This window comes from Crocodylus siamensis, chromosome 2 (assembly GCF_052110815.1).
Source record: "Crocodylus siamensis isolate JL-2025a chromosome 2, ASM5211081v1, whole genome shotgun sequence".
In the NCBI taxonomy this organism is placed as follows: domain Eukaryota; kingdom Metazoa; phylum Chordata; order Crocodylia; family Crocodylidae; genus Crocodylus; species Crocodylus siamensis.
The window spans coordinates 276029828-276055275 of record NC_143396.1 but is presented as its reverse complement, the minus strand read 5'-3'; the positions used below and the strand labels follow the sequence as shown (position 1 = coordinate 276055275).

Sequence of the window (25448 nt, the reverse complement as noted above, 5' to 3'; positions counted from 1 at the left end):
GAAAACACCCAGGAGGACAGGGCAGGGAAGAGAAACCAGGCCCCTGCTGCTGTGGCTCCAGCTGAGTTCATTTCCCCCACACAGCCTGGCTGGAGTGGGACAGAAGTGGATCTGGAGTTCCCCCTACCCCTAGAGCAACCAGAAACAGCAGCACCAGGCAGAGGGGGAGGGAAGAATGGAAGGGGAGAGGATGTCACTGACCACGGAGGGAGAAGTGGGGAGAAGGGACTTTAAAAAAGTCCCCAGCTGCTGTTCCTGTCGCATGGTCCGGAAGTGGGGCTGCAACCATGCTACTGCACCCCTTCTGGATCCACCCTTGTATATGCTTATATACTCATCTTGCTGCAAGTTTGGAGCTAGTAGGTCACATTTTCAGAAGTTGCTAAATCCCATTTTCAAAAGTGACTTAAGAAGCTGGACTTAAGTTCCAGAATGCCCAAGTCTCTGAAGCTTGTCCATAAGGGTATGTCTGTGCAATAATTAAGGGTATAGTTGTAGCTTGGGTAGGTATCTTTATACAAGCTCTGATCAAGTTAGATCAGGAGCCCCAGGCAGGTTTGTACACACTGCACTTGTGCTGTTAGGTCTTCAGCGATCACCAAGGATCCAGGTTTTCTGTTCACCATGGAAAAACATGGTACAACATGGATTTTTCTCTCTCAAAAGGAGAAAGACATGGGAAACAATGGGTTTCTCTTTGCAGGCTGGGGGCAGCAGGAGGAGGGCGCTCAGGCGGGGGCACTATGTGCATGTGCACACTCACACGTGCACATGGCCACCATGCAGTCTAGAGAGCAGCTCCGCAGGTAAGTTGGGGGGGAGGGGGAGGAATTGAGGTCCCCATAGTGAGGGAGTTGGGCAGGGCTGGAGCTACTGCCCAGCTGAGACAGTGCATGGGGCCTGGGGCTGGAATGTGTGGCCGTAGGGGCCTGGGCAGGGAGCGGGATGGCTCCCCACCGCTGCGCACACTCCCAAAGCAGCATGGGCATGTGCCCCCCAGATTTGTGCGTGGGGTGGAGATGGACTGCCTGCTACGGGCTCAGGGCTCTGCCCTTCCCCTGGGACCTCCGTAGCCTAGCAGGCAAGACCTGGCGTGGCAGAGCAGAAGGGGCAGGGAAGCTCAATGCTGCTGCTACAAGTCCTGTACCACCATGGTGAGGTGACCCCTACCTGCCTGGCAGCAGTGGGTACCTTGCCATGGAGGCACAGGGCTTGCAGCGGTGCCATCAAGTTTCCCTGCCTGGCCCTACTCTGCCCTGTTGCACCGAGTCTTGCCCAGTGGGCTGTGGAGGCCCCAGGAGGAGGTCAGCAGAGTAGGGACCCCTAAGCCTGCAGCAGGCAGCCTACCGCTGCCCCCCAGGGTTGTGCCACCCGCAGGTTAGGAGAAGTCAGGCTCTGCTCCACTACCTCCTGTGGATGGCAGCTGGGGCTTGGGCGCTGCTGCGTGGGCCAGGGGGCTGCAGACCTGGGCCCCTGGCCTTGTAGCCCTGGCAGCTGGGGGCCCCCTCCAGTAGGACTGGGGGGGCAGTGGGTGGGGAGTGAGGGGCAATGGCGTGGGCAGGGCACCAACATATCAGGGCTGCTCAGCACCACAAAGAAGTGGGGGAAGGGAGGACAGCCACAGCTGGACCTGCATCCTGGTGACCAAAGAGGGCAGGGGGAGCTTTAATTTTCCATGACTAAAAACCCCCAAATCAAATGCCAAAATTTAGTTACTTGGAGTTTATTTTATTATAGTGATCGAGGCACTGTCAGGCTTCCAAAAAATTGCTTAAAAATTATAAATATATCAATAACATTTTGTCTTCAAGTGATACTTATGTATATAGCAGGTTTCATTCTAAATCACAGAAAGACACAGATAGGGGGTGGGGGAAGAGGTTAATTTGAGAGTTTGCCATTTTTAAACAGTGAAAACCAGGAGCCCAGGGGATCACATTACCTGTGCTAGCTAGACTTGAGCTAGCACAGGATACACTTACCCATGCAGCAACCAAGCCTTAACTTGTGGGTGCCAGTGTCTGTGCAGGGATGTCTACACAGCATCTCATGGCAAGTCAACGAGATTTGAGTTCCTAAATACTCAAGTCATTTTTGAAGATAGGAGTTACCCTCAGGCATTTAAGCCCTTGTAAAATTTTACTTTAAGGTCTTAAGCACCCCTACCCTGGGGTGATCTACATCTGTTTCCCATCTCCTATGAGAATGTCTCTGAGACCAGGAACAGAAGTGTGCATGTGTCCCAGGGCAGCGCATACAGCAGGGGAGCAAAGTAGCTGCTTGCCTTTTGCAAGCTGCTACTTAGGATCACCATGGACAGACCAAACCTAAACTGCTATAGATGACACAAGTACAGTTTTAACTCCGCTTCAAGTAATCCACCTGATTGAGCAAAGTTACTGCAGACCCCTGAACTGAGGTATCTGTCCTTTTTTTTTTTTTTTTTTTTACCCCGGTATTATGTTGCTTACACTAGTTGAAACACTTGGGCAATATTCTGTTTCACCCAACAATTGATAAAACGCACTGAAGGGCTTTATTATGGGTTAGCACATTTTCTATTTAGATTGTAGTAAGCAAGTTATGACTTGGCAAGTTCTGAGCAGTCACATTGATGCTTCCTGTAATCTAAATATAGAGTGTACTACCTCACCGGAGTTTACACTAGCCCCCAGTCCCACAGCGGTGATCCAAAGAAATCAGCTGATTCTCTTTTCAGGTCTCAGCCTCAGGATTGCAAGGGTGCCAGACTAAGGCTCTGGCTGCAGTGTGGGGACTGGTCATCACCCTGGCACAGCACAGGAGTCTGGTTGGGCTCTCCCCCAAACACTTGCTGGTTGAAGGTCCCTTCCAGCCCTACTTTTCTATGTTTTATTTAAGTCAGTAGAAGAATTGATTACACTGGAGACAAAGCAGACTCAAGCAGAGCACAGGGCCCAGGGCAAATCAGCCCACGCGGGGTCCCACTCCCACTCCAATCCCACAGTTTCTGGACCCAAAGAAGCTGCCACCGCCATTAGTGGCATCAGCAGAGGGGGAAGGCGGGTAGTGAGCAGCTGCATGTGGAGCCACTGCTCCACCCAGCTCCACAGGGCCCCCCAAAGCACAGGGCCTAGGGCGGTCACCTCAATTCCTCCCCCCCACACACACACACTTTCAAACAGTGGCTTGAAAGAATTATTCCATTCTAAACCTGCTTACACCATCTTGCATTTGCAAGTCAAGGCCATCCCTGCATTTCAGTCAAGGTGCCAGGAATTACTGGGTTTAGACAGTGTGGTAAGGAGGCCGAGGCCCACAAAGCTTCATCTGGTTCCCCCCACCCTGATCATGAAGCAAACTGACGTTAATTGCCTGGTACCAACTGAAGACACTGCTTGCCCAAAGAGGTGCAACTTTTTAGATGAACACAGCACCCTTTGGAACTAGTTTTCACACTGTGACGCATGGATGCTTGTATATTAAATGCATTTAACTTGTGCGAAGGGTAACATCTAACACCACTGTTAAATTACCTCCAAGTTACTGCACTTACATGGGAGTGATTCTGTTCCCTGGGCATTAGGAATAGGGTTGCCCTCCGGAGACTCTCAGACTTGCCCCATGCAAGGGGAGCAGTCTACCTGCCCAGAATTAGTCTCAAGCAGTGCCTTTGCCATCCACTAAGTGAAATAAAGTTTGTCCTTTGTCTGCCCAGGGCTTGAGTCACTTCACCTTGTTGGGAAAATCCTCACTAACGGCCATCATGGACGAGGGAAAAGAAAAAAGTGAAGAGAAGCATATTACCAACATTACAGTCTATTGACATGGAACGTGCCTGCTGCTGCCAACTGTCTCTTGGAGACTACATTGCAACTAGGTGTCACTTCATGCTATTAATCCTCTTGCCATCGTGGCCATAGACATGAGCTGCTAGAATGCAGGGTTGCATTTCAACACTGAAGTTTTCCTAGGGCCAAACTCTGCTCTGAGCTGAACCAGGTCCGCTGCTGTGGGAGATGCATTGCGTGTTCTTTAGAACAATTTAGCCCCAAGAGCTGGGACAACGCACTGACCTTTAAACAAATTACATTTCTGCATCTTGCACTCTACGTTCAAGAAGTCAATCAGTTTATTTCCTCCCCACCCACACAACTTTCTGGATTTATGCTGCCTCCAATGTTGTAGCTAGAAACATGCAAGGACCTCACGAGCAGACAAAGATTAAGGAAAGGGAAGTGCAATACAGGGTTAGAATAGCATCCTTCTCCAGGGATCCCCCAGACTGATACCAACAGGGTACTGCTGCCAACCTCGCCTTATTCAACATGCCAAGAACGCAGGGAAGTTGTTAGCCCCGCTCAGTGGAAATGGAGGTGTACAGCATCTAAGGACCAGGTTTCAAAACAAACCAAGACTCCCATGGGAGCAGGCCACAGCTGACACAGTCCCATGCTCATCTCTCTGGGGAAGGACCCAGACTTGATTGCCAGCCATGAACTCTAATCACAAGAGCATCAGGGAGAAGCCCTTGAGATCAATAAATAATTGAAACAAGTATAGGGATTTAGCTCTGGAGCTGAACACACCCTTCTCTTACAGCCCTCATGGCCACTGTGGGGGTTGAGGGGTCTCCCTTCTCCACTTGGTGTCAGCTTGTGTCCTGGAAGCTGAGCAGCAAAGCCTGCCTGCTCTCTCTCCAGACCCAGGCAAGGGGCTGGTGCTTTTGGTGCTGCCAGCAGAGCCCAGGGGAAGAAGGGAGGGCAGGGGGCTGTTTCTCCATTATTACAGCCTTCACCGCTGTTGGGTGTAGCTGCATTGGTTTAAGGACACAGGCAGACAAGCTTCTTTGGGTAAAAGTGACATTTTTAATTAGACCAACTAAACAGAGTCACCCTATGCTTGAAGGGTGAGCATTTGCGCTGGAAAACTTGCAAAGAAGAGTTTTCCCAATTATTTAGCCAGTGTAATATATCACATCTACCCAAAGAACCTTGTCTGCCTATTGAAGCTTTTAAATTTGGGGGGGATTGGGGCTCTATCTTGCCGGGCTCCAGCTACCTCCCGGTGCCAGACCAGGGCTGCCAGCGGTCCTCGCTGGCTGGGTCTCTTGCAGCAGGAGCCGCGGGTCTGGCTTGAATTCACAGATTGCAAGGCCAGGAGGGGCCTTGGAAGATCATCGGGTCCAGCCTCTTGGACGCCCGCTCCTGCCCTTCGCTCCCTGCCGCATCCTCCGGCTGACTTACCGCGCGCCGCGCTCCAGCTCCAGCTCCGCCGCCGCCGCCGCCGGGTGCCCCACGGGCGCCGCGGCCGGGGATATAGGAGCTGGCGGGGCGGGGCGGGGCCGGGGCAAGCCCCCGGCTTCCGCGCCCGCACCGCGCCGGCTTGATTGGCCGCAAGTCCGCGTGGCGTCATAAAGGCAACTACTTTCCGATCGGCGCGTTGGGCAGTTGCCTTCTGACGTCATAGTAGGCGCCCCTGCCCCTTGAGCGGCGGCTGCGAGCGGCAGGGAGCCGGGCCGCGCCCCCGGGGCAGACCTTCCCGTCCCCGCATAACCCAGGCAGGAAGGTGTCCGGGGCATGCGGGGAAACATTTGCCGCTTGGCTCCCTCCCCGGGTGCCTCTTGCCATTGGGGGAAGCGGGGCCACAGCTCCCTTCCCCTCCCCGGCTGTTTCATGCCCCGCTGTGGGTGCAGTCAGCAGGAGCTGGACGGCACCTCTGGGAGTTGGACTCCCCCTGCGCCCAGCCTGGTGCACTCAGAGAAGCGGGGGGATGGCGCTAGGGAAGGCGAAGGTGCCATGCTCAGGGCCAGCCCGGACTTCCTATTCGTAGGGCTTCAGTCAGCCTACACCAAGCTTGGCAGAACAGGGGAGAGGATTGATGGCTGTGCCCTCGCCCACAGGAGTGTCGTCCAGCTCCAATACTCAGGCCAGGCACCACTGGTAAGGCAACATGACTGATGAAGATGCACTTTGTGAAAGAAGTGGGAGAAAGACCACAACTGTTCTTTGCGCTATCCCGTCAGCCGTCTCTTCCGTGCTCTCCCTTGACCAGCTGCTGCTGCATTTGTTTGTGTCACATCATTTTCACTTACAGAAGCTAATTCCTGAGGTCGTACAGGCTGCAGTCCTGAAAGGAGAATTTCAGAGAGGCCAGTGCTTGGCAACAAGGGTGGATGGAGCAAGAATGCATGAAAAGGCTGATTTGGTCATAACTATCACCTCCCAAACTGCTACTTCCCGCCTCCCACCTAAGGCTTTTCAAACAGTTCAGGGGAATCCCTGTCTAGATTTGCATAGACAATGGGAACTGGGAAATTGCAGAACTGGAAAGGACCTTGAGATGGTGCTGGGCCAAACCCTTTGCACTGGTACAGATCCACACAGAGTCTTCTATTTATTTTCTTAAGTTAAAAATTTTTAGAGGGCTCTTATTTTTGGTTTCAAGCTGGAGCTCATCCCCCAGTTGTACTGTATTAGGACACTGGTTGTCACTGCTGTTGTTTTTCCAAGCAGAAGTCTGTACACAAGCGTGGGGGCTTCTCCCACACTTGTTAATTCAGAGCATCAGAACAGACTCAATGAATCGAGTCTTCTGGAGCATGGCAATTACTGTGCTCCAGCAGCCTCCTGCATCTTGTGTATCAGCATCCCTGCACTTAAATGACGGTGGGCGTACTTGAACTAAAGCTTGTCCAACAAGCTTTAGTTCAAGCACCCTTGCTGCCGTTTTGAAGTGCTGTAGTGCTTTAGTTGGAACCACTCTCAGAGCCTCTCTGATTAAAGTGCCACCCTCCCCCATCACCCCCAGACCATGTGTAAGAATACCCCTGGATGCTGCAGTGATTGGTACTCTAGAACAGTGGTTCTCAACCTTTTTTGTACACATCAGTGGCCAGTCCTCACCCAGGAAGTTTAGAAAATTATTCGTCTCTGTGGATGTGGGGAGACCTTGGCTTCAGCAAGGACTTTTGTTATGGGCTCCCATGACACTCTTACAGGCAAGCTAAGGAAGTATGGGTTGGATGAATGGATTGTAAGATGGATAGAAAACTGGCTGGATCATCCAACTCGGAGGGTAGCAGTCAATGGCTTGATGTCTAGTTGGCAGCTGGTATCAAGTGGAGTGCTCCAGGGGTCAGTCCCAGGGCTGGTTTTGTTCAATATCTTCATCAGTGACCTGAAAGATGGCACAGAGAGCACAATCAGCAAGTTTACATATGAATCCAAGCTGAGGGAGTAGTAGATATGCTGGAAGGCAGGGCTAGGATTCAAAGTGACCTGGACAAAGTAGAGGACTAGTGACCAGGATCAAAGATGACAAGAAGTCCTTTTTTAAATACATAGGGAGTAAAAAGAAGGCACTGAGTAATGTGGGGCCTTTGCAGGATGTTTGGCAATCTGGTGGTTGCAGCAGACGATAAAGCTGACCTCTTTAACAAATTATTTGCCTCCATGTTTCTGAGCAGGGACCAGGACATCTCCCCCACTGGGATACTGGACAGACTCAGGAGAGGCACAGCCAGGCCTAGGGTCAAGAAGACTGGGTTAGGGAACTTCTGGTGGGGCTGGACCTGTTTAAATCATCAGGTCCAGATGCTCTCCACCCCAAGGTGCTGAGGGAATTGGCAGGGGTCATTGCAGGACCCCTGGCACGGCTTTAGGAGCACTCGTGGTACTCTGGCCAGGTGCCACGGGACTGCAAAAAAGGCCAACGTGGTCCCCATTTTCAAAAAAAGGGAGGAAGGAGGACCCAGATAACTATAGGCCCATTAGTCTTAACTCGGTCCTGGGGAAGCTCTTTGCGAAAGTTATCCAGGAGCACATCTGTGAGGGACCAGCAGGAGAGATTATACTCGGGGCAACTGTGCGAGAGCAGAGGCGCTGGGAATCCCCGAGACTTGTGGGGTGGGAAACCCCGCAGTAACAACCCGCCCACTGCCCCAGAGGGCAGGGTGCTTTTTTACTGGTTACAGGTATGCAACGGGGCCAGTTGGCATAAATGCCATGCCGGAATGGAGGAGAGGGAAGGTGGAACCGGAAGAGCCGGGACGGGAGATGACCGCCGGCGGAAGTCCGGAGCGGCGGATGCACGTGCTGAGCCCGCATGTTCTGGAGCAAGGGTAAGGCCCAGAGAGATGGGACAATACGGGGCGGTAAGCCCTGAAGCTAACAGGGGAACCAGGAGGGCTGGGAGCATCTGGCCCCGGCCGGGACTGCTCGGTGGGAAACCCTGGGATGAGGGCAACTGAACCAGGCAGCATCGTGTCCGCACCATGGGACTGAGGAGTCCAGGAGGGAAAAGGCCCCAGGGGGGCAGGAAGCTCCCTTCCATGGGGGAAAAAAGGAGACCGCGGAGTGGCAAAGGCAGACTCTTCTGAAAGCAGACTCGGGAGCTTGGAGTCTGCTGCTCCAGTCAGGAACAGTGGGTTCGGTCCACTGTTTACTATTTTGTTTTGTTGTTTGAGGCATTGCTTCCCAACAGAGGGGAGACTTGGACGGCAACATTGACACGCGAGTGTCGGACATCCGTGGAGGCCCGGGCGAGGGTGTAGGGGTGGAAGGAGCCCTCAATTACTTCGGACCCTGTGTGACCAGAAGTCTCATTTTTGGACGTGCGCACGTCAGAGAAGTCACTGAACCAAAGAATCAAAGTCGTGGCAGGCGGGCACACCCAACACATTCCAGGAAAGCATATTCAAAGAAAACCTAAAAGGGGTTGGGGCTTAGGCAGAGCAATGTCAATTTCAAACCTAAAGGTGCTACATTGTAATTTGCTTATTAGATAAACCTGAGTCTAGGTAGTAACCTTTTATGATAATTTTTAACACCTTCCAGTCCCATAGGGTAACAGCTATAGAGCAAGATTGTAAGTGGTTCTAAAGGCAACAGGTTAACATACAACTAGGTATAAAAACCGCATACATCAGGTGACCAGCAGGAAGGAGGGAACAGAACAGTCATTTCTGTTCCACGCCCAGACTCCCGGTGTGAGTGAGGATCAGATCCTTATCAAAGGACCTTCCCTGGTAATCCCTCTGACAGCGTCGATTGGGGACACCTGACTTCAATGGAATCACCTGATGCATTCCTGGCATTGAGGGAGTATCGATAAGCTGCCAACCCATGTCTGTTTATCTGTTGTTTTGAACAGCCCAGTGGCTAATATCCTCACAGTGCCCAGTTGGCCTGCGACAGAATTGATCTATCTATCTGTTGTTATTATTTACTATTAGCTCTTTAATACTGCATTATCTGCTTATCACATTTATCTTTCTGTTAACTGTTGTGTGTCTAAGCTATAATAAATTTGCCTTTACTTCACTCCCAACTTTGCCTCCTCAATCTGAAACTGAACCTAACAGCCCAGTTGGCCTGTGATAAAATTGATACACTCATAGTGCCCAGCTGGCTTGCAAAAGTCCCCTAAGGCTCAGTCCTCAGGCCTGCACCGTTCAACATCTTTATCAGCAACTTGGATGAGGGGGTGAAAAGCACCTTGTTCAAATTCATGGATGACACCAAGATGTGGAGAGAGGTGGGCATGCTAGAAGGGAGGAACAGGCTACAACTAGATCTGGACAGGTTACAGGGGTGGGCAGATGAGAATAGAATGGGATTCAGTACTGACAAGTGCAGAGTACTGCACCTAGGGAGAAGGAACCAGTAGCAGACCTACAGGCTGGGGAACTCCCTTCTCATCAGTGCAGAGGCAGAAAGTGATCTTGGAGTCATTATTGATTCCAAGATGAACATGGGCCACCAATGTGAGGACACAGTCAATAAAGCTAACCGCACCTTGTCATGCATCCACAGATGCATCATGAGCGGGTCCAAGGAGGTGATCCTCCCCCTCTATGTGGCACTGGTCTGGCTGCAGCTGGAGTACTGCATCCAGTTCTGGGCACCACACTGCAAGAAGGATGTGGACAACATGGAGAGGGTCCAGAGGAGGGCCACTCACGTGACTGAGGCAGCAGGGCAGGCCCTATGAGGAGAGGCTATGGGACCTGAACCTGTTCAGCCTCCACAAGAGAAGGCTGAGAGGGGATCTAGTGGCCATCTATAAACTTACCAGGGGGGACCTGCAGGAAATGGGAGAGGCCCTTCCCCTCCCCCCCCCAGCACTAACTGGAGTAACTAGGAATAATGGCCACAAGTTGATTGACAGCTTCAGGCTAGACATCAGGAGGCACTACTTCACAGTCAGGGCAGCTAGGATCTGGAACCAACTTCCAAGGGAAGTGGGGAAGTGGTGCTTGCTCCTACCTTGGGGGTCTTCTAAAGGAGGCTAGATAATCACCTTGCTGGGGTCATTTGATCCCAGCATTCATTCCTGCCCATGGCAGGGAGTTGGACTTGATGATCTGCTCAGGTCCCTTCTGACCCTAAGAACTATGAAACTATGAGGATTGGGATAAAAAGTCTCATGAGGTTCCGCAAGGACAAGTGCAGAGTCCTGCACTTAGGAAGGAACAATCCCATGCACTGGTACAGGCTGGGGGTTGACTGGCTGGGTAGCAGCTCTGTAGATAGGGACCTGGGAGTTACAGTGGACTTTAAACTGAATGAGGCAACAGTGTGCCCTTGTTGCCAAGAAGGCTAATGGCATATTGGGATGCATCAGTAGGCGTGTTACCAGCAGATGAAGCAAAGTGATTATTTTCCTCTATTCAGCACTGGTGAGCCCACATCTGGAGTACTGTGTTCAGTTTGCCCCCCCAATAAAGAAAGGATGTGGACAAGTTGGAGAGAGTCCAGTGGAGGGCAACAAAAATGGTTCAGGGGCTGGGGGACGTGATTTCTGAGGAGAGGCTGAAGGAACTGGGCTTATTTAGTCTAGAGAAGAGGAGACCGAGAGGGGACTTAATAGCAGCCTGTCACAGAGTGGGGCCTAGGAGTGGCCATCATCCCACTAGCGCCCCCACCATGTCCGTCAGGCAATCCAGCACCTTCTTATCTCACCTGCCACATCTTGTTGTTATATGGTTCTAGAAGGGAGGCTGCCTTTGAACCCCTAATACGCAGTGTTATGCTGAACTATCCCCCGTTCCATATGAGGCGACTCAGTGCACCCCAGCCTTATGGGCAATGCGTGCCTCCTACCTCCCCTTTAGCACACCCCAAGCCTCACAGGTCTTCCGGATGTTATCAGGTCCAATTGCTACCTGCGCCTTGCCCAGCACCCTTGGGCCTGGCACGCAACCAACACCCCTTCCCTGGCGTCCCTGGGCTTGTCATACAACCGGTGCCCCTTACAACCGATTAGCCCTACTGGGCTTACTAACAGTATTCTTCCCCACAGGGCCAGTGGCCTAAGCCTTACCTAGCCCATCTTGGTTTGTACCCCCAATCTGTATCCAATTTAGGCTCAAGTACGCGCCCCCTCGTGGGGCTCCCCTCAAGTACACGCCCCCTCATGGGGCTCCCCTCTTTAGTAGCACCCACCCTAGGCTTCTCCTCATGTGGCTCTCCCCTTGGAGCCTAACACAAGCCCCTCGGGCTTTTCACTGGTGCTCCTTGCAGTGGGGAGCAGGTGGCCTTAGGCAAAGAGGATTTTGGGGGCCAGGCATGGCTCTCAGGGCTGGGGTCTTACCCCAACTACAGTGCCCTTACTGGCACTGTGCCCTTCCCCAGGGCTGGGGTAGTACACCCTGCAATGCAGCATCACACTGCAGCACTGGGAGCACCCCCACTCTACTGGGGCACTCCTAAATGAGGCCTCCTCCATCCCCTACAGCCTCTCCCAGTCCTCTGGTCTAACAGTAACTAAACAGAACCATAAGCCAAACAGCTGAAACACAACAATAAGCCTCCTGGCTATAACATAAGATCTAAGCCCACCTGGCTCTCTCGCAGAGGCCTCCCAGTCAGGGTCCTCTCCACCCTCACCATGCTGTAGCCACTTGGGTGGTCAGGCTGCAACAATCAGCCCAACCCTCCTGCAGAGCTCCTGCACCTCAGACTGCCCAAAGAAAACTGCTGACTAAGGCTCTGGCCTGGGCTGTTTATAAAGGCCCGGCCCCACCCCCTTCTGGCCATGTGACCAGCCTGGTTGCTCCGGCAACCACCACCTGCGCTATCTCAGGGAGCTTCAGCAGCCCTTATTCCTTCATAGGAACAGGGCACCTGCGTGACCCTGTGACACAGCCTTCAACTCCCTGAAGGGGAGTTCCAAAGAAGATGGGGTTAGACTGTCCTCAGTGGTGGCAGATGACGGAACAAGGAGCGATGGGTTCAAGTTGTAGTAAGGAAAATTTAGGTTAGCTGTTAGGAAAAACCCACTCATAGGAAGGTAGCAAAGCATTGGAACAGGTTACCCAGAGAGGCTGTGAAATCTCCATCCTTGGAGGTTTGTAAGACCCAGTTAGACAAAGCCTTGACCGGGATGATCTAGTTGGGGATGTTTCTGCTTTGAGCATGGGGTTGAACTAGATGGTCTCCTGAGGTCTATGATTCTATGAAAACAGCCCCCTGGCCCGGCCTGTGACCCTCACACCCAACCCACAGCCCCCTACCCCCCTGCCCTGATGGTGCGCCTCACTCCCAACCCATTGCCCCCTGACCCCAGGCCTCAGCCCCCAGTGTGGGGGCAGGGGGTTGGTATATGGGGCATGGGGGGGGCATGTGGGGCAGGGGGAGGCACATTCCACGCCCCCCCCCGATTTGTGCACCTGCAGCAGGCATGGGACTGCTACCTGGCCGGACCAGCATAAGCAGGAGCCACCTCCGCAGCCCAGTGGGCAGGATCCGGTGTGGGAGGGTGGAACAGGGCAGCAAGAATCATTGCTGCCACTGGGACCCCTACGCCAGCCATGCTGACAGTGCAAGGAGTAACAGGCCAGGCTGCCTTCACCTCCTTCCACTGCCAGTCACTAAGTTTCCCACGTTTTCTCTTTTAAAGGAGAATAAATTTTTAAAGTTTGTTTGCAACCCTTTCATGTATTCTTGTGACACACTTTCGGGTTGCGAAATACTGCTCTAGAAGAGTTCCAGCGACTGAGACCCTGGTCACCAGCCAATGTAGACAGACATACCTCTGACTACACTGGTGCTTGGATTGCTTTCCTGGACAAATGATCTAGACAAGATATAGATTAGCTGAACCCATGGGGTCTTCTCTCTGAGTCATTCCCTGTGCTGGTGTGAATTGACTTTAGTGGGGCAGCACCAATTTCTATGAGCAGCCAATGTGGCCCAGAGAGAAAGAAATTCTGGAAAGCTTACAGGACAGCTTGATTTGGCAGGCTCTAGGTAAACCTCAGTATACTTTAACCAGGCTTTATACCTGCCTCTGAACACCGAACTCCCTGAACTTCACTCATCACATCTACACACAGAGCCAAAGTCAGGATTTCTTACAGAGTCCAGATATTTTTGTTCTAATAGGCACAATATTACATTTTCTCAAATGAGTAAGATTTACATTCATTGTGTAAAAGAATGAATCACTTAATTCTGCTTTCTTAGGGAGAAAAAAATAGATAACCTCACCATGTACTTTTGGAACTGAACACCTTTTTGTTTGCTATTATTGTGTAGGAAAGGACTGATGCAAATAACATTTAAATGTTGTAGGCAAATAGTGAAATTTCTCTTAGGAAAAACCAGAGAATTGTCATCTCTAAGGATGTGTCAATGAGTCAGTTATACAAAGAATAAAGGTTTTCTGACTGGACTCTATTCATTCAGTACACTGATTCAGTGGGGTCTTTTAGTGGCTTAACTGTCTGGACTGCCAACAGGACTAACTGCATTTCCTCATTGGGATTTTCCGTGAGCTAATTTGAGTAGAGCTCCAGCGGTTCTTGAATAAATCCTGGCATGCCAAAACATTTTAGTGCAGTCTGTAGAAAATTAGAATAAACAGCTCTCCCCGCAAGTATATCCTAGATATGGTGCCTCTACATGGTTTCAGAGATCTTAAAATCTGATCTGGAAACAACTTAACAACGGAGTGTAAACAGGATGGACTGGATTGGAAAGTCACTTACAGGCAGACCCGTAGCTGGAGTCTGAACAGTTTCAAAAGCAGGTTGAACTAGAAAAACTGGGAGAGAAAGAGCTGCAAGCTCTGGTCAGGGCTCATCACCCCTCCCCCCCACTGCTGCCAGTGCCGCGGCTGTCTGCGGGAGGTCCCCACTTGCTGCCACTGTGCTCCCACAGCCTACAGCACCACCACTGCCGCCGCCGGGAGCTTGCCGTGCCCCCCAGCCTCCGGGGGCACGCGGCATTCATAGCTGCAAGGCAGTCACCCAGCTTTCCCATAAGAAGATAGGAAGAGTTAATTTAGTCCCAGAGCCTCTTTTTCCTTTGCATATACCTGTTACATGGGAAAAATGTCTGGCATCAATTAGCAGCTGCGAAAACCTGGCTCACATGGCCAGGACATCACGCAGAGGGTATATTGTCCACAGGAGTGATGCAGTTTTGATCCCTGGGGAAGGACAGGGTTAACAAAGCAGGAAGCCTTGTCTCCTTGGAAGATTTTTAATGTCTGATCAGGAAAGAAGCAGTTTGAAGGATGTTCAGCCTGGTTTCTGCTGCAATTTTTGTGGTATGCAGACTAGGATTTGAACCAAACCTGTGGATTAAAGCCTGAGACAATCTGGGCAGCAACTGACTGTGATGGCAACAACAGTAACAGGCTTATCATTGAGATTACACTTCTTATTTCTTTAAAGGAGGCTTACAGTAATTACTGTGGAGTGGAATAACTATGACGTGTCTTGTCCCTTACTGATTTAATCCAGAGCGTGAGCAGCTACTGTCTCTGCCACAGCAGGGCTGAGTCATTTGTAGAGCCAGGAAAACAGCTTGTTTGGGGAAGATAAATAATGACAGGACTCCTGAGAGGGCAGGCAGCGATTGGCTGGGCAGCCCGGGCTGCCAGGGCCCAAGTCTGCGCCACTGCTGGGGAAGTTTGGCAGTGGCAAACATGGCCTGGCTGCCTGAGCAGCGTGGCTTCCCCCTGCTCCTCCCTGCCTGAGTACGAAGGGGAGAATCACAATGACGGTGCCCCCCACTGCCCAGCCTGGATGCCCCCCAGAACAGCTGGCAGGAGGGGGAGGTGGTGGGCAGGGAGGAGAGCAGAGAGGCGGGCGGACGCAGGCCAGGCAGACCCAGTGTGTCAGGTGGGCCAGACCCAAAGCGGCCCCGGGGGGAACAAGGCCAGAACCAAAGCAGCAGGGAGGAGTGGGGCCAGACCCGAAGCGGCGACAGGGGAAGAGTGGGGCTGGACCTGAAGTGGGGGGGGGAGGGGGGGACCAGCACTGGACTGAAACGAGTGTGGGGGGAGGACGGAAGTGGCATGGGGGAGGTGGAGCGGGGCTGGACCCAAAGCAGTGGGGGGCCGGGGGGAAGCAGGACCAGACCGAAGCGGTGGGGCGGAGGGTGAGTGGAGCAGGGACGGACCAAAGCAGCAGGGGTGGAGCAGGGCTGGACTGATACAGTGTGGGGAGGGTGGGGAGCGGAATCGGACCCGAAGCGGCAGGACGGTGGAGGCAGAGCAGGGTCGGACCTGAACGTAGTTGAACTCTGCCAGCCTGCAAGAGGAAACCCACCATTTCCTGTGTTTTCCTCCTTTAAAGGAGAAAATCCAGATTTTATTGCATTTTTCCATGGAGAACAGAAAACCTAGATCCCTGATCATGACTTGTCAGCTTCAAAAGGAAAGGTAAGTACTTGATACTCATCTCCTCTTGGGCATGACCAACTTCTTTCATTTGAATCCTGTTGCTGGCCTTAACTTGACTTAGATGCAGTGATATGAGGCATCTTGACCATAGCTACTATACCCTGCATTCCTTATAGGTGCTGAGTTAGTTGTTACTCTCTGATTTGTTAGAGAAGATACTTCCTTTGTTTCCAGCCTCTGTGTTTCCCTTGTTCCACACCTGTCAGTGAGAAGTTGCTGACAGGTGTGCAACTCCCCACTGTAACTTGTGGCATTTCACAGGAACTGCCATGAGTTACAGCAATCACCCCAATGCAGCAGATGTTCCCTGTTGGGTCAGGGGGGTGAGCTCCACTTTGGAGCTGGCTGCAGGTTTGCAGCCTCTCCCCTAGTCCTGTCCTGTCTCCACCCTCACTTCCCTCTCCCCAGAGCTCTGGTGCTCTTTGGTGGGGGGTGGGGAAGCGAGGGAGCTCAGTCTGGGGTTTACCCAGACTGTGATGGAGAGAAGAGTGAGTGGATTGGAGCCCCGCATCTCCCTTTCACCCTGAAAACAGCATAACCCAAACCGAGCTCCCTCCCCTTCCTTTCCCCACTCTCATCCTGAAGACAGTACTGGGGGGCAGGGCTAGGCTGCCTCAGCGTGCACTGACAGAAGTTACTGAAGGTGCTCTGCTTTGGAGCACCTACATCTGAATCCTCATGTAATGAGGGTTAATTTGTCGCATGATGATCAGGCACTTTTAAAACACTCTGTAGCTGTACGCTGCTGTCAGGGCATGGCTACAGACCACTTTCAGGTGGCTGATCATGCGACAAAACATCACTTCTGTCAGTGCCCTGTGGCTTGGCTGGAGTGGGATCAGACAAGGACATGAAAGGAGTGCCCTGGTGAATTTATGGTGGTAGATCCTTCCACAGATCATACTGACTGTTTTTGTGTCTTTGGGCCAAAAGGTCAGGAGGAGTTTATGGAGTGTGGGGTTAGCTGGAAGTTTTTGCTGGGTTTGGTATTAATGTGAAGGTCTAGTGGATGGGGCTTTCACTTTGCAGGGGCTCAGCTAAGCAGCCAGGGCTTGCATGCCAGGTTTCCGCGTTCAGCTGGAAGCACTGCTGTCTGCAGGATGATGCACAGAAGACCTGTCAATGCAAAAGGAAGCACCAGCATTGAGTGCCTGCTGGAAAAGTAGCTGCTTGTCTAAAGGGGTCTCTTAAATAGGGATGTAATCTAATTAAGATGGTGTGGGGTTGGAACTGACTCTTGAGTTGGCTTTGCAGTTTATTGCAAGCTTATTATTTTGTAAGGCATTTCTCCCTTGGGTAATCTGAATACCTAAATAATTCACTTTCATGCCCTATTTGCTTCATGCAGGGCTTAGGCCTAGATAATTGCTCCAGACTAGGTCAGTTTTGGGCAGGCACATAGATGAAGCCATTGGCTCATAGGGAATTTAAAGTTAAAGAAGAGGTGGCTGAGCACATTCAGTTCTGTGGAGGACTTGATCAGGATTAGCTTACCCTTCGTGTCCTCCTCCAGGCTTTGCTGGGAATGGAAGCACTGGGTGGCCTCATGACAGGTGGGGTTGGATACATAGAGCCAATATTTTGGAGTGTAATGTATGACAGGGCTCAGGGCCAGCCTCAGGGTTTGTAACCCAGCTTCAGCTCTTCATTCACATCTGGGATCATCAAAAAGGAGCCATGTGACTTATTTAAAACCTTAGGGTGTTTACAGAAATGCTCCATGCATGGTGTACAGTGCTATAATTCAGAGCACTTTTTATAGCCCTACAAAGTTACAATACTCTTAAACATGACAGAAGTGCAGTGCTTGGGAGAGCAGGGGGGCTCTGAGCCTCCCTGCACTTTCCGGGCTAGGAGGTGGGTGCACTTCTGCAGTGTCCTGGGGCTGCAGGAGACTGTGGACAGCAGCGGAGCAGTGGAAAAAGTGGAGCTGGGATGAGAGGCTGTCACTCAGCTTCTGCCACAAGCTAGGCAGGAGCTCTCACCCAGGCTGACAGCCCAGCTCCAAGTATCTGGTCCCCAACCAAGCAGGGTCTCAGGGGTATATGTGTGTGTATGTGTGTGTGTCTGTCCCCCACACACAGCATGTCCAAATGTTTGCCCCCTCAGCCACACACAGCCTCAGGGTGTGTGTGCGTGTCCCTTTCACTTGTGGCGTGTCCCTTTCACCCCCCCACCCATCTTCACTGGTGGTACCATGGCACACTAGCCAAGCTTGCAAAGCCCATGAGATACCAGTGGAATTGCCAGAAATTTGACCAGTATACAAAAGTTATTTAAAGCGCTGTAGGTTGCTAAAGTGCTGTAAAATACAGCACTTCAAATGTAATACCTCATTTAATGAGGGTTAATTTAAAGTGCTGTACTCATTTTTAAAGTGCTGTAAAGCTGTGCACTTTTGCTAAGTCATAGCAATAAAGCCCTTTAAATAGTGGAAAAAAGTAAATTCTGTACACACCCTTATACCTGAAGATACTGTTCCCGAGGAGTTAGTTCCCCTGTGCATCTTGGCTAACATGACCATGCCCAGGTTGGTTTGGTTGGGGCATACATTAGTGACACTGCAACTGGCTCTGATGGAGCAATCCTTGGAGTCTCTGGCATCACTACTAAACTTACGTTAGTTTCAGCCTTCAGCTCCTAATTCAGTTGGGCAGACAGACTGAGCAGGGCTGTAATGTGCCAGACAGGCATGGACCTGCATTTACAAGTACTGCAGAGCTTCAGCCATTGCAGGCGTAGATTCAATCTTCCCTGAGCACCCAGTTTTCCGTTGAGCTAATCCAGCTGAATGACCAGGGCCTGGGTGATCTGGCCCTGTGTTTAGTGCTGAGGCTAGGAACAAGAATCAGGAAGTCTGAACCTGCCTCGTTTCAGAACCAAAGTCAGAAAACCAGAAGACAAGCCAAGGGCAGAAGCCAGAAATCAGAGAAGTAACTAGAATCTGGAAGGAACTTGGAACAGCAACTTGAGTGAATGCAGAAGTTGAACCAGATATGAGGACCACAGCTCCCTAGCCAAATGGCTTCCACAGGTAAAACATGTCCATCAGGAGACCACATGTGGGTTTCTGGCCCCGGTTGCCTGTTAATCCTTGCTGTACTAGACTCACTATTAGCAGATACTTAACTACCCAGCTCTTACTGACTTCATTAAGAGGTAGGCATCAAAGTAGCTTCAAGAATACATGGTCTAGTCCCTGATTCTACAACTCACTGTGATAGGGTGCCGTTTTCGGCTGCATTTTTTTTTTGAATAGACTGGTGAGTGTGCCCCAAATCTTGCTGAATTTTCCTCCCCTGGGGATCAGCTTTCCCCCCTTTATTTGCCACAACACCAGATCTACTGGCCCTCCTACACTGTGCCCCTGTGGCACCAGGCTGTTGAGGCCTCAGCCCCTTCTGGCTTTGCCCCTCTTTCTGAATTTAGGGCCGTTCACCTAAGTCCACCCTCTAGGACCTGGCTCCAAGGCTTCTATCTTCCCTTCAAGCAACTCTGGGCTCTTGGCCCTAGTGTTGCACCCATAGTGCAGGAGAGCTTCTTGAGCTCTCTATCACAGCATCCTCAGCACTAATGAGGCCTCCTCCTCCCCTACAGCCTCAGCCACAAACCAATGGCATTTAACATTAAACATCAACCATAGGCCCCTATGGCCATATAAGGAAAATAAAAGAAGAGAAGCAAAGTGCCCACTTACATGTGATTGTGCTTCTGCCTCACAGCGTGGCGTATTCTTCCCAAGGAGGCTGCTGCAGCTGCTCCATAGTCATCAGGAGTCTCCCTCTCTGCTGCCTCCTTGGCCCTTTCCGCTTGAGGTTTACATGGTTCTGGCTTTCTCCTTCCTGTCACCTGACCAGCTGGTGTGGCTTGATCCTTAACCCCTGCTGGACCGGCTGGCCACACCCGAAAGGTTATGGATTTAAAGGGGTCACTCTGCTCCCTGGTAACAGGGCTAGGGTTCCCTGTTACACTCACCCTCTGCACTTTCACCTTGTGTTTTGCACAGATCCTTGCTAAAATCAGTGGGCTTCTTTGCACCTTGGCACCAGTGTGTCCCCACTAGGACAGCCCTGTTCACACCACAGTTACCTATACATAGAGGTCCACTCAAATCCCTGGAGTGTGCCAAGGATGCTACTGCCATCTTGAAGGCACACTAGAGACCAAAGGCTTGACAGGGACATCTCATAGGGGACATGTCCGAACATCCACACCAGCAAATCCATAGGGCTTGGAGCATTATCTGCAGGTGTAGGTGGCTAGGCATACCCCCTCCCCTCCCCCAGCTGCAACATCTTGCTCCACTGTATTCAAACCCAATAGCATTGGTTTCAGAGCTAGGATGATGTCAGAGGTGCCTTAGAAATACCTAAAGGATAGAGATAATTTAGCCATTAATATTTTAATCCAAGGAGATAATTTCAATAGGAAGGAAACTTCTGCTAAAAAAACTCTACATTAATTTGCTGCCCATTGATAATGAAGTTGTCATGGATTGAAAATTTGAACAGATATAGTAAAATGAGAATATATTTATGGGGTGAAAATCTGATGAAATTGTTGGGTTCCCTGTGTCATAAATGAAAGCAGGTTTGGTCCCCCGGTCTTAGATAGGCCATAGCTCATGACTAGAGGTCTACCTACATCGCAGCTGAAAAATCCAAATTCACGGCCAGATCATAGAATCATAGAATCACTGAGTCGGAAGGGACCTAGACAGATCATCGAGACTGACCCCCTGCCATGGGCAGGAAGGAGCACTGGGGGTGGCAGGGGTCATAAGACCCCAGCCAGGTGCCTATCCAGTCTCCTCCTGAAGATCTCCAGGGAAGGTGAGAGCACCACCTCTCTGAGAAGCCTATTCCAGGCTCTGGCCACCCTAACCATGAAACAGTTCTTCCTAATATCTAATCTAAACCTATCCTCCCTCAGCTTGTGGCTGTTGTTCCTGGCGACTCCAAGGGGGGCCCTGGTGAACAGACTTTCCCCAAGTCCCTGCTACTAGCCCCTGATAAGGTTGTAGGCAGCCACAAGATCCCCCCTCAGTCTCCTCTTGCGGAGACTGAAGAGAGTCAGGTCCTTCAACCTCTCCTCATAGGGCTGGCCATGGTGGCCCCCAACCATACGAGTGGTCTCCTCTGGACCCTCTCCAGGTTCTCCAAGTCCTTCTTGAAGTGCGGCGCCCAGAACTGGACACAGGACTCCAGCTGCGGCCTGACCAGTGCCGCATAGAGGGGGAGCAAGACCTGTCTGGACCTGCTAGTGATGCCCCTGTTGGTTGATGCATGACAGGGTGCGGTTGGCTCTGCCTATTGCTTCATCACATTGGCAACTCATATTCATCCTGGAGTCAATCATGACTCCAAGATCCCTCTCTGCCTCTGTGCTGCTGAGAGGGTCAGCCCTTAACCTATAACCATAATGCTGGTTCCTTCTCCCCAGATGCAGCACCCTGCACTTGTCCTTGTTGAACCACATCCTGTTCAGATCTGCCCACTTCTCTAACCTATCCAGGTCTGCCTGGATGCGGTCCCTGCCTACCAGTGTATTCACTTTACCCCACAGCTTGGTGTCATCAGCAAACTTGAACACGGTGCTCTCCACATCCTTGTCCAGGTCACTAATGAAGATATTGAACTGCACCGGCCCAAGGACTGAGCACCAGGGGGACTCTACTGCCCACACCCTCCCAGGTCAACATTGACCCGTCCACCACCACCCTCTGGGTTCACCCCTGGAGCCAGTTTGCCACCCATGTGACCGTGCATTCGTCGATGCCGCAGTCCCTCAGCTTGCCCACCAGAATTGGGTGGGATACTGTGTCGAAGGCCTTCTGGAAGTCCAAGAAGATGACATCGACTTCCTCCTTCCCATCTAAGCTCTTTGTTACCCGGTCATAGAAAGAGACCAGATTAGTCAGGCAGGATCAGCCTGGCATGAACCAATGTTGGTTACCCCTCAACATCACTTCCCTTGCAGGGCTCTCACAAATGTGGCCCTTGATAATTTTTTCAAAGATCTTCCCCAGGATAGAATCATAGAATCATAGAAGTCGGGTCGAAGGGACCTTGTAGATCTTCAAGTCCAACCCCCAGGAGAAAAGACTGGATTCAAATGCGTCCAGCCAGGTAGTCATCAAGCCTCTTCTTAAAGATCCCCAGGGTAGGAGCCAGCACCATTTTCCTAGGAAGTTGGTTCCAGCTCCTAGCTGCCCTAACTGTGAAGTAGTTCTTGCGGATGTCTAATCTAAACCTACTGTCTAATAATTTGTGTCCATTGTTCCTTGTCATGCCAGGGGGCACTAGGGGAAACAGTGTCTCCCCTAAACCCTTCTGGTCCCCCCTAGTGAGTTTATAGACAGTCACCAGGTCCCCCCTCAGCCTTCTCTTGTGAAGGCTGAACAGATTCAGGTCCCACAGTCTTTCAATATAGGGTCTGCCCTGTAGTCCCCGGATCATGCGGGTGGCCCTCCTCTGGACCCTTTCAATGTTGTCCACATCCCTCCTGAAATGGGGCGCACAGAACTGGACGCAGTACTCCAGCTGTGGCCTGACCAGCGTCGCATAGAGGGGGAGGATCACCTCCCTGGCTCTACTTGAGATGCACCTGTGGATGTACGACAGGGTCCAGTTAGCCCTACCAACCGTGACCTCGCATTGTCGGCCCATGTTCATCTTGGAGTCAATAATGACTCCAAGATCCCTTTCTGCCTCCGTGCTCTCAAGAAGGGAGTTTCCCATTCTATAAGCTTGCTGCTGGTTACTACTGCCTAAGTGCAGTGCCCTGCACTTGTCAGTATTGAAACGCATCCTGTTTATGTCAGCCCACTCCTGTAACCTATCCAGATCTGGCTGCAGTCTTTTCCTCCCTACTAGTGTGTTCACCTCACCCCAAATTTTGGTATCATCAGCGAATTTAAACAGGTTGCATTTCACCCCATCATCCAAATAGCTGATGAAGAAATTGAACAGCGCGGGCCCCAGGACCAAGCCCTGGGGTACTCCACTGCCCACTTCCCCCCAGGTTGAATATGACCCGTCCACTACCACCCTCTGAGTACGACCCTTGAGCCAATCTGCAATCCATCTGACTATGTAGGCATCAATGCCACAGTTGCCTAGTTTTTTAATGAGGATGGGGTGGGAGACGGTGTCAAAGGCCTTGCTGAAGTCTAGAAAGACTACGTCCATAGAAGTGAGGCTGACTGGCCTGTAGTTGCCAGGCCCTTCCTTCCTCCCCTTCTTGAAAATAGGGACCACGATGGCCCTTTTCCAGTCCTCAGGGACTTGGCCTGAGCACCAGGAGTCTTCAAACAGCTGTGCCAATGGCTCCGCAATGACACCAGCCAGTTCCCTCCGCACCCGCGGATGAAGGTCATCCGGGCCTGCTGACTTGGACACATCTAAGCCCTCCAGGTAGTCCTTAACTAGGTGTGAACTAACAGTCGGGGGACTCACATCCTTCCTGGGCCTCTCTACACTGTCACCCAAGAGCACCCCATTGTCAGTGGACAGGAACATGGAGGCAAAGAACTTGTTGAAGAGTTCGGCCTTCTCTCGCGCGTCCATCACCAACTGCCCTGCCCTGCCCTGCCTCGTAGGGGTCCACTGTTACCCTGAGACTTCTTCTTGCTACCTATATACTTGAAAAAGGACTTTTTGTTATCCTTAATCCCAGAAGCTAATCTAAACTCCAGTGCTGCTTTAGTTTTCCTTACCAAATCCCTACAAGCTCAGGGCAGGGAGGTGTACTCCTCCTTTGTCCCTGCCCCCTGCTTCCGCCGCCAGTACGCTTTTTTCTTAGCCCTCAGGCCAGCCTGGATATCCGCGCTCAGCCATGAAGTTTTCTTGGACCCTTTTCCCGCCTTCCCGTGCAGAGGAATTGTGTCCTGCTGCGCCCCAAGGATAGCCTCCTTGGGGAAGGACCACCTTTCCTGGACCCCCATACTAGCTACCCCCTGGGCTCCGAGTGCCTCCCTGACTAGATTGTGCTGCCAGCTGCCATTTTCATGGTCTTTTCATGGCAGGCTCCCCTCCCCTCCATTAGTGCCACTGATTGGCCAAGGGGCCCCGGTGATCCCACTCCTCACTGCGGATTGGCTGAGGGGCCAAAACCATGGACTGGCACCCATACTGAGCCGAACCCACAGGCTCACTCTCTCATTAGTTCTCTCTCACCCCATGTGCTACAAGGCTGGAGGGCTTCCCGTTTTTCTCTTTGTTTCTTGGTATTTGGGGGGGGGGTGTTGGGTGATTCTGCCGAAATCATGGAGACTGCTGTTTTTAGCAGAAGACACCTGATTTTGCGTTTTCCGCAAAAACCTGAAATTGGAATATCGGTAACTCCCTACTCATGGCTTGAGTAGAAAAAGAGGATCCCTATCCTCTCAAAATAGTGGTAGTGTGTTTCTATTACTATTGTAGCCTTCACAGTAAGCACCTGACTGTAGATCAAGGATTCTTTGCCTCCATTTTTCTGTGCAGGGACTGGGACTCCCCCACTGAGATTCAGGATGGACTCAAGAGAGACTCTGCTAGGCCTAGGGTTGGGGAGGACCGAGTTAGGAGACTTCTGGAGGGGCTGGACATGTTCAAACCAGCAGGTCCAGATGCTCTCCACCCCAGGGTGCTGAGGGAATTGGCAGGGGTTATTGAGGTGCCCCGACACAGCTTTACAAGCACTCGTGGTACTCTGGCCAGGTGCCAGCCGACTGGAGGAAGGCTAATGTGTTCCCCATTTTCAAAAAAGGGAGGAGGGAGGACCCAGGCAATTATAGGCCCGTTAGTCTTACTTTGACCCTGGGAAAGCTCTTTGAGAAGATTATCCAGGAGCACATCTGAGAAGGACCAGCAGGAGGGACAATGGTCAGGTGTAACGAGCATGGGTTCATTACGGACAGGTCCTGTCTGACCAACCTGATTGCCTCTTACGATCAGGTCACAAATTCATTGGATGCAGGTGTTGTGGTGGATGTAGTCTTTCTGGACTTCAAAAAGGCCTCTGACACTGTCTCCCACCCCATTCTCATTAAAAAACTAGGCGACTGTGGCATCGATGCCTACACAGTTAGGTCGCAAATTGGCTGGAGGGCCGCACCCAGAGACTGATGGTGGATGGCTCATATTCAACCTGGAGGGATGTGAGCAGTGGGGTCCCCCACGGCTTGATCCTTAGGTCTGCACTAATCTATTTATTAGCAACTTGGATGAGGGGGTGGAAAGCACTCTGTTCAAATTCACTGATGACACCAAGATCTGGGGCGAGGTGGGCATGCTAGAAGGGAGGGACAGGATACAGCTGGACCTGGACAGGTTACAGGGGTGGGCGAATGAGAATAGGATGGGATTCAATACTGACAGTGCAGGATATTACATTTGGGCTGTAAGAACCAGCAGCATGCCTATAGGCTGGGGAACTCCCTTCTCAAAAGCACAGTGGCAGAAAGAGATCTTGGAGTCATTATCAATTCCAAAATGAACATGTGTCACAAATGTGGGGATGCAGTCAGGAAGGCCAACCGCACCTTGTCATGCATCCACAGATGCATCTCAAGCAGGTCCAAGGAGGTGATCCTCCCCCTCTATGCGACACTGGTCAGGCCGCAGTTGGAGTACTGTGTCCAGTTCTGGGCGACGCACTTCAGGAGGGATGCGGCCAGCATCAAGAGGGTCCAGAGGAGGCCACTCATATGATCCAGGGACAGCAGGGCAGGCCCTATGGGGAGAGGCTACAGGTCCTGAACTTGTTCAGCCTTCACAAGAGAAGGGACCTGG

General features: G+C 51.7%; 1 protein-coding gene across 4 annotated transcripts in view; it reads right to left on the bottom strand.

Annotated features, from left to right (window-relative positions):
* Nucleotides 1–19463, bottom strand: part of TNFAIP2 (TNF alpha induced protein 2) — a 49922-nt gene extending 30459 nt beyond the window's left edge. Inside the window, exons 1-2 of one of the 4 annotated variants that reach the window (XM_090034086.1) lie at nucleotides 19373–19463; nucleotides 5226–7158 (exon numbers count right to left, since the gene is read on the bottom strand). In XM_090034086.1, coding sequence (XP_089890212.1) covers nucleotides 5226–5394 — 169 coding nt within the window. In that variant the 5' untranslated portion in view covers nucleotides 5395–7158; nucleotides 19373–19463. Of the gene's footprint in view, nucleotides 1–3535; nucleotides 3721–5225; nucleotides 7159–19372 lie in introns of those variants that run through there. The other 3 variants (XM_090034087.1, XM_090034090.1, XM_090034089.1) reach the window with 3 other exon arrangements.
* Between the last annotated feature and the right edge of the window lie 5985 nt (nucleotides 19464–25448).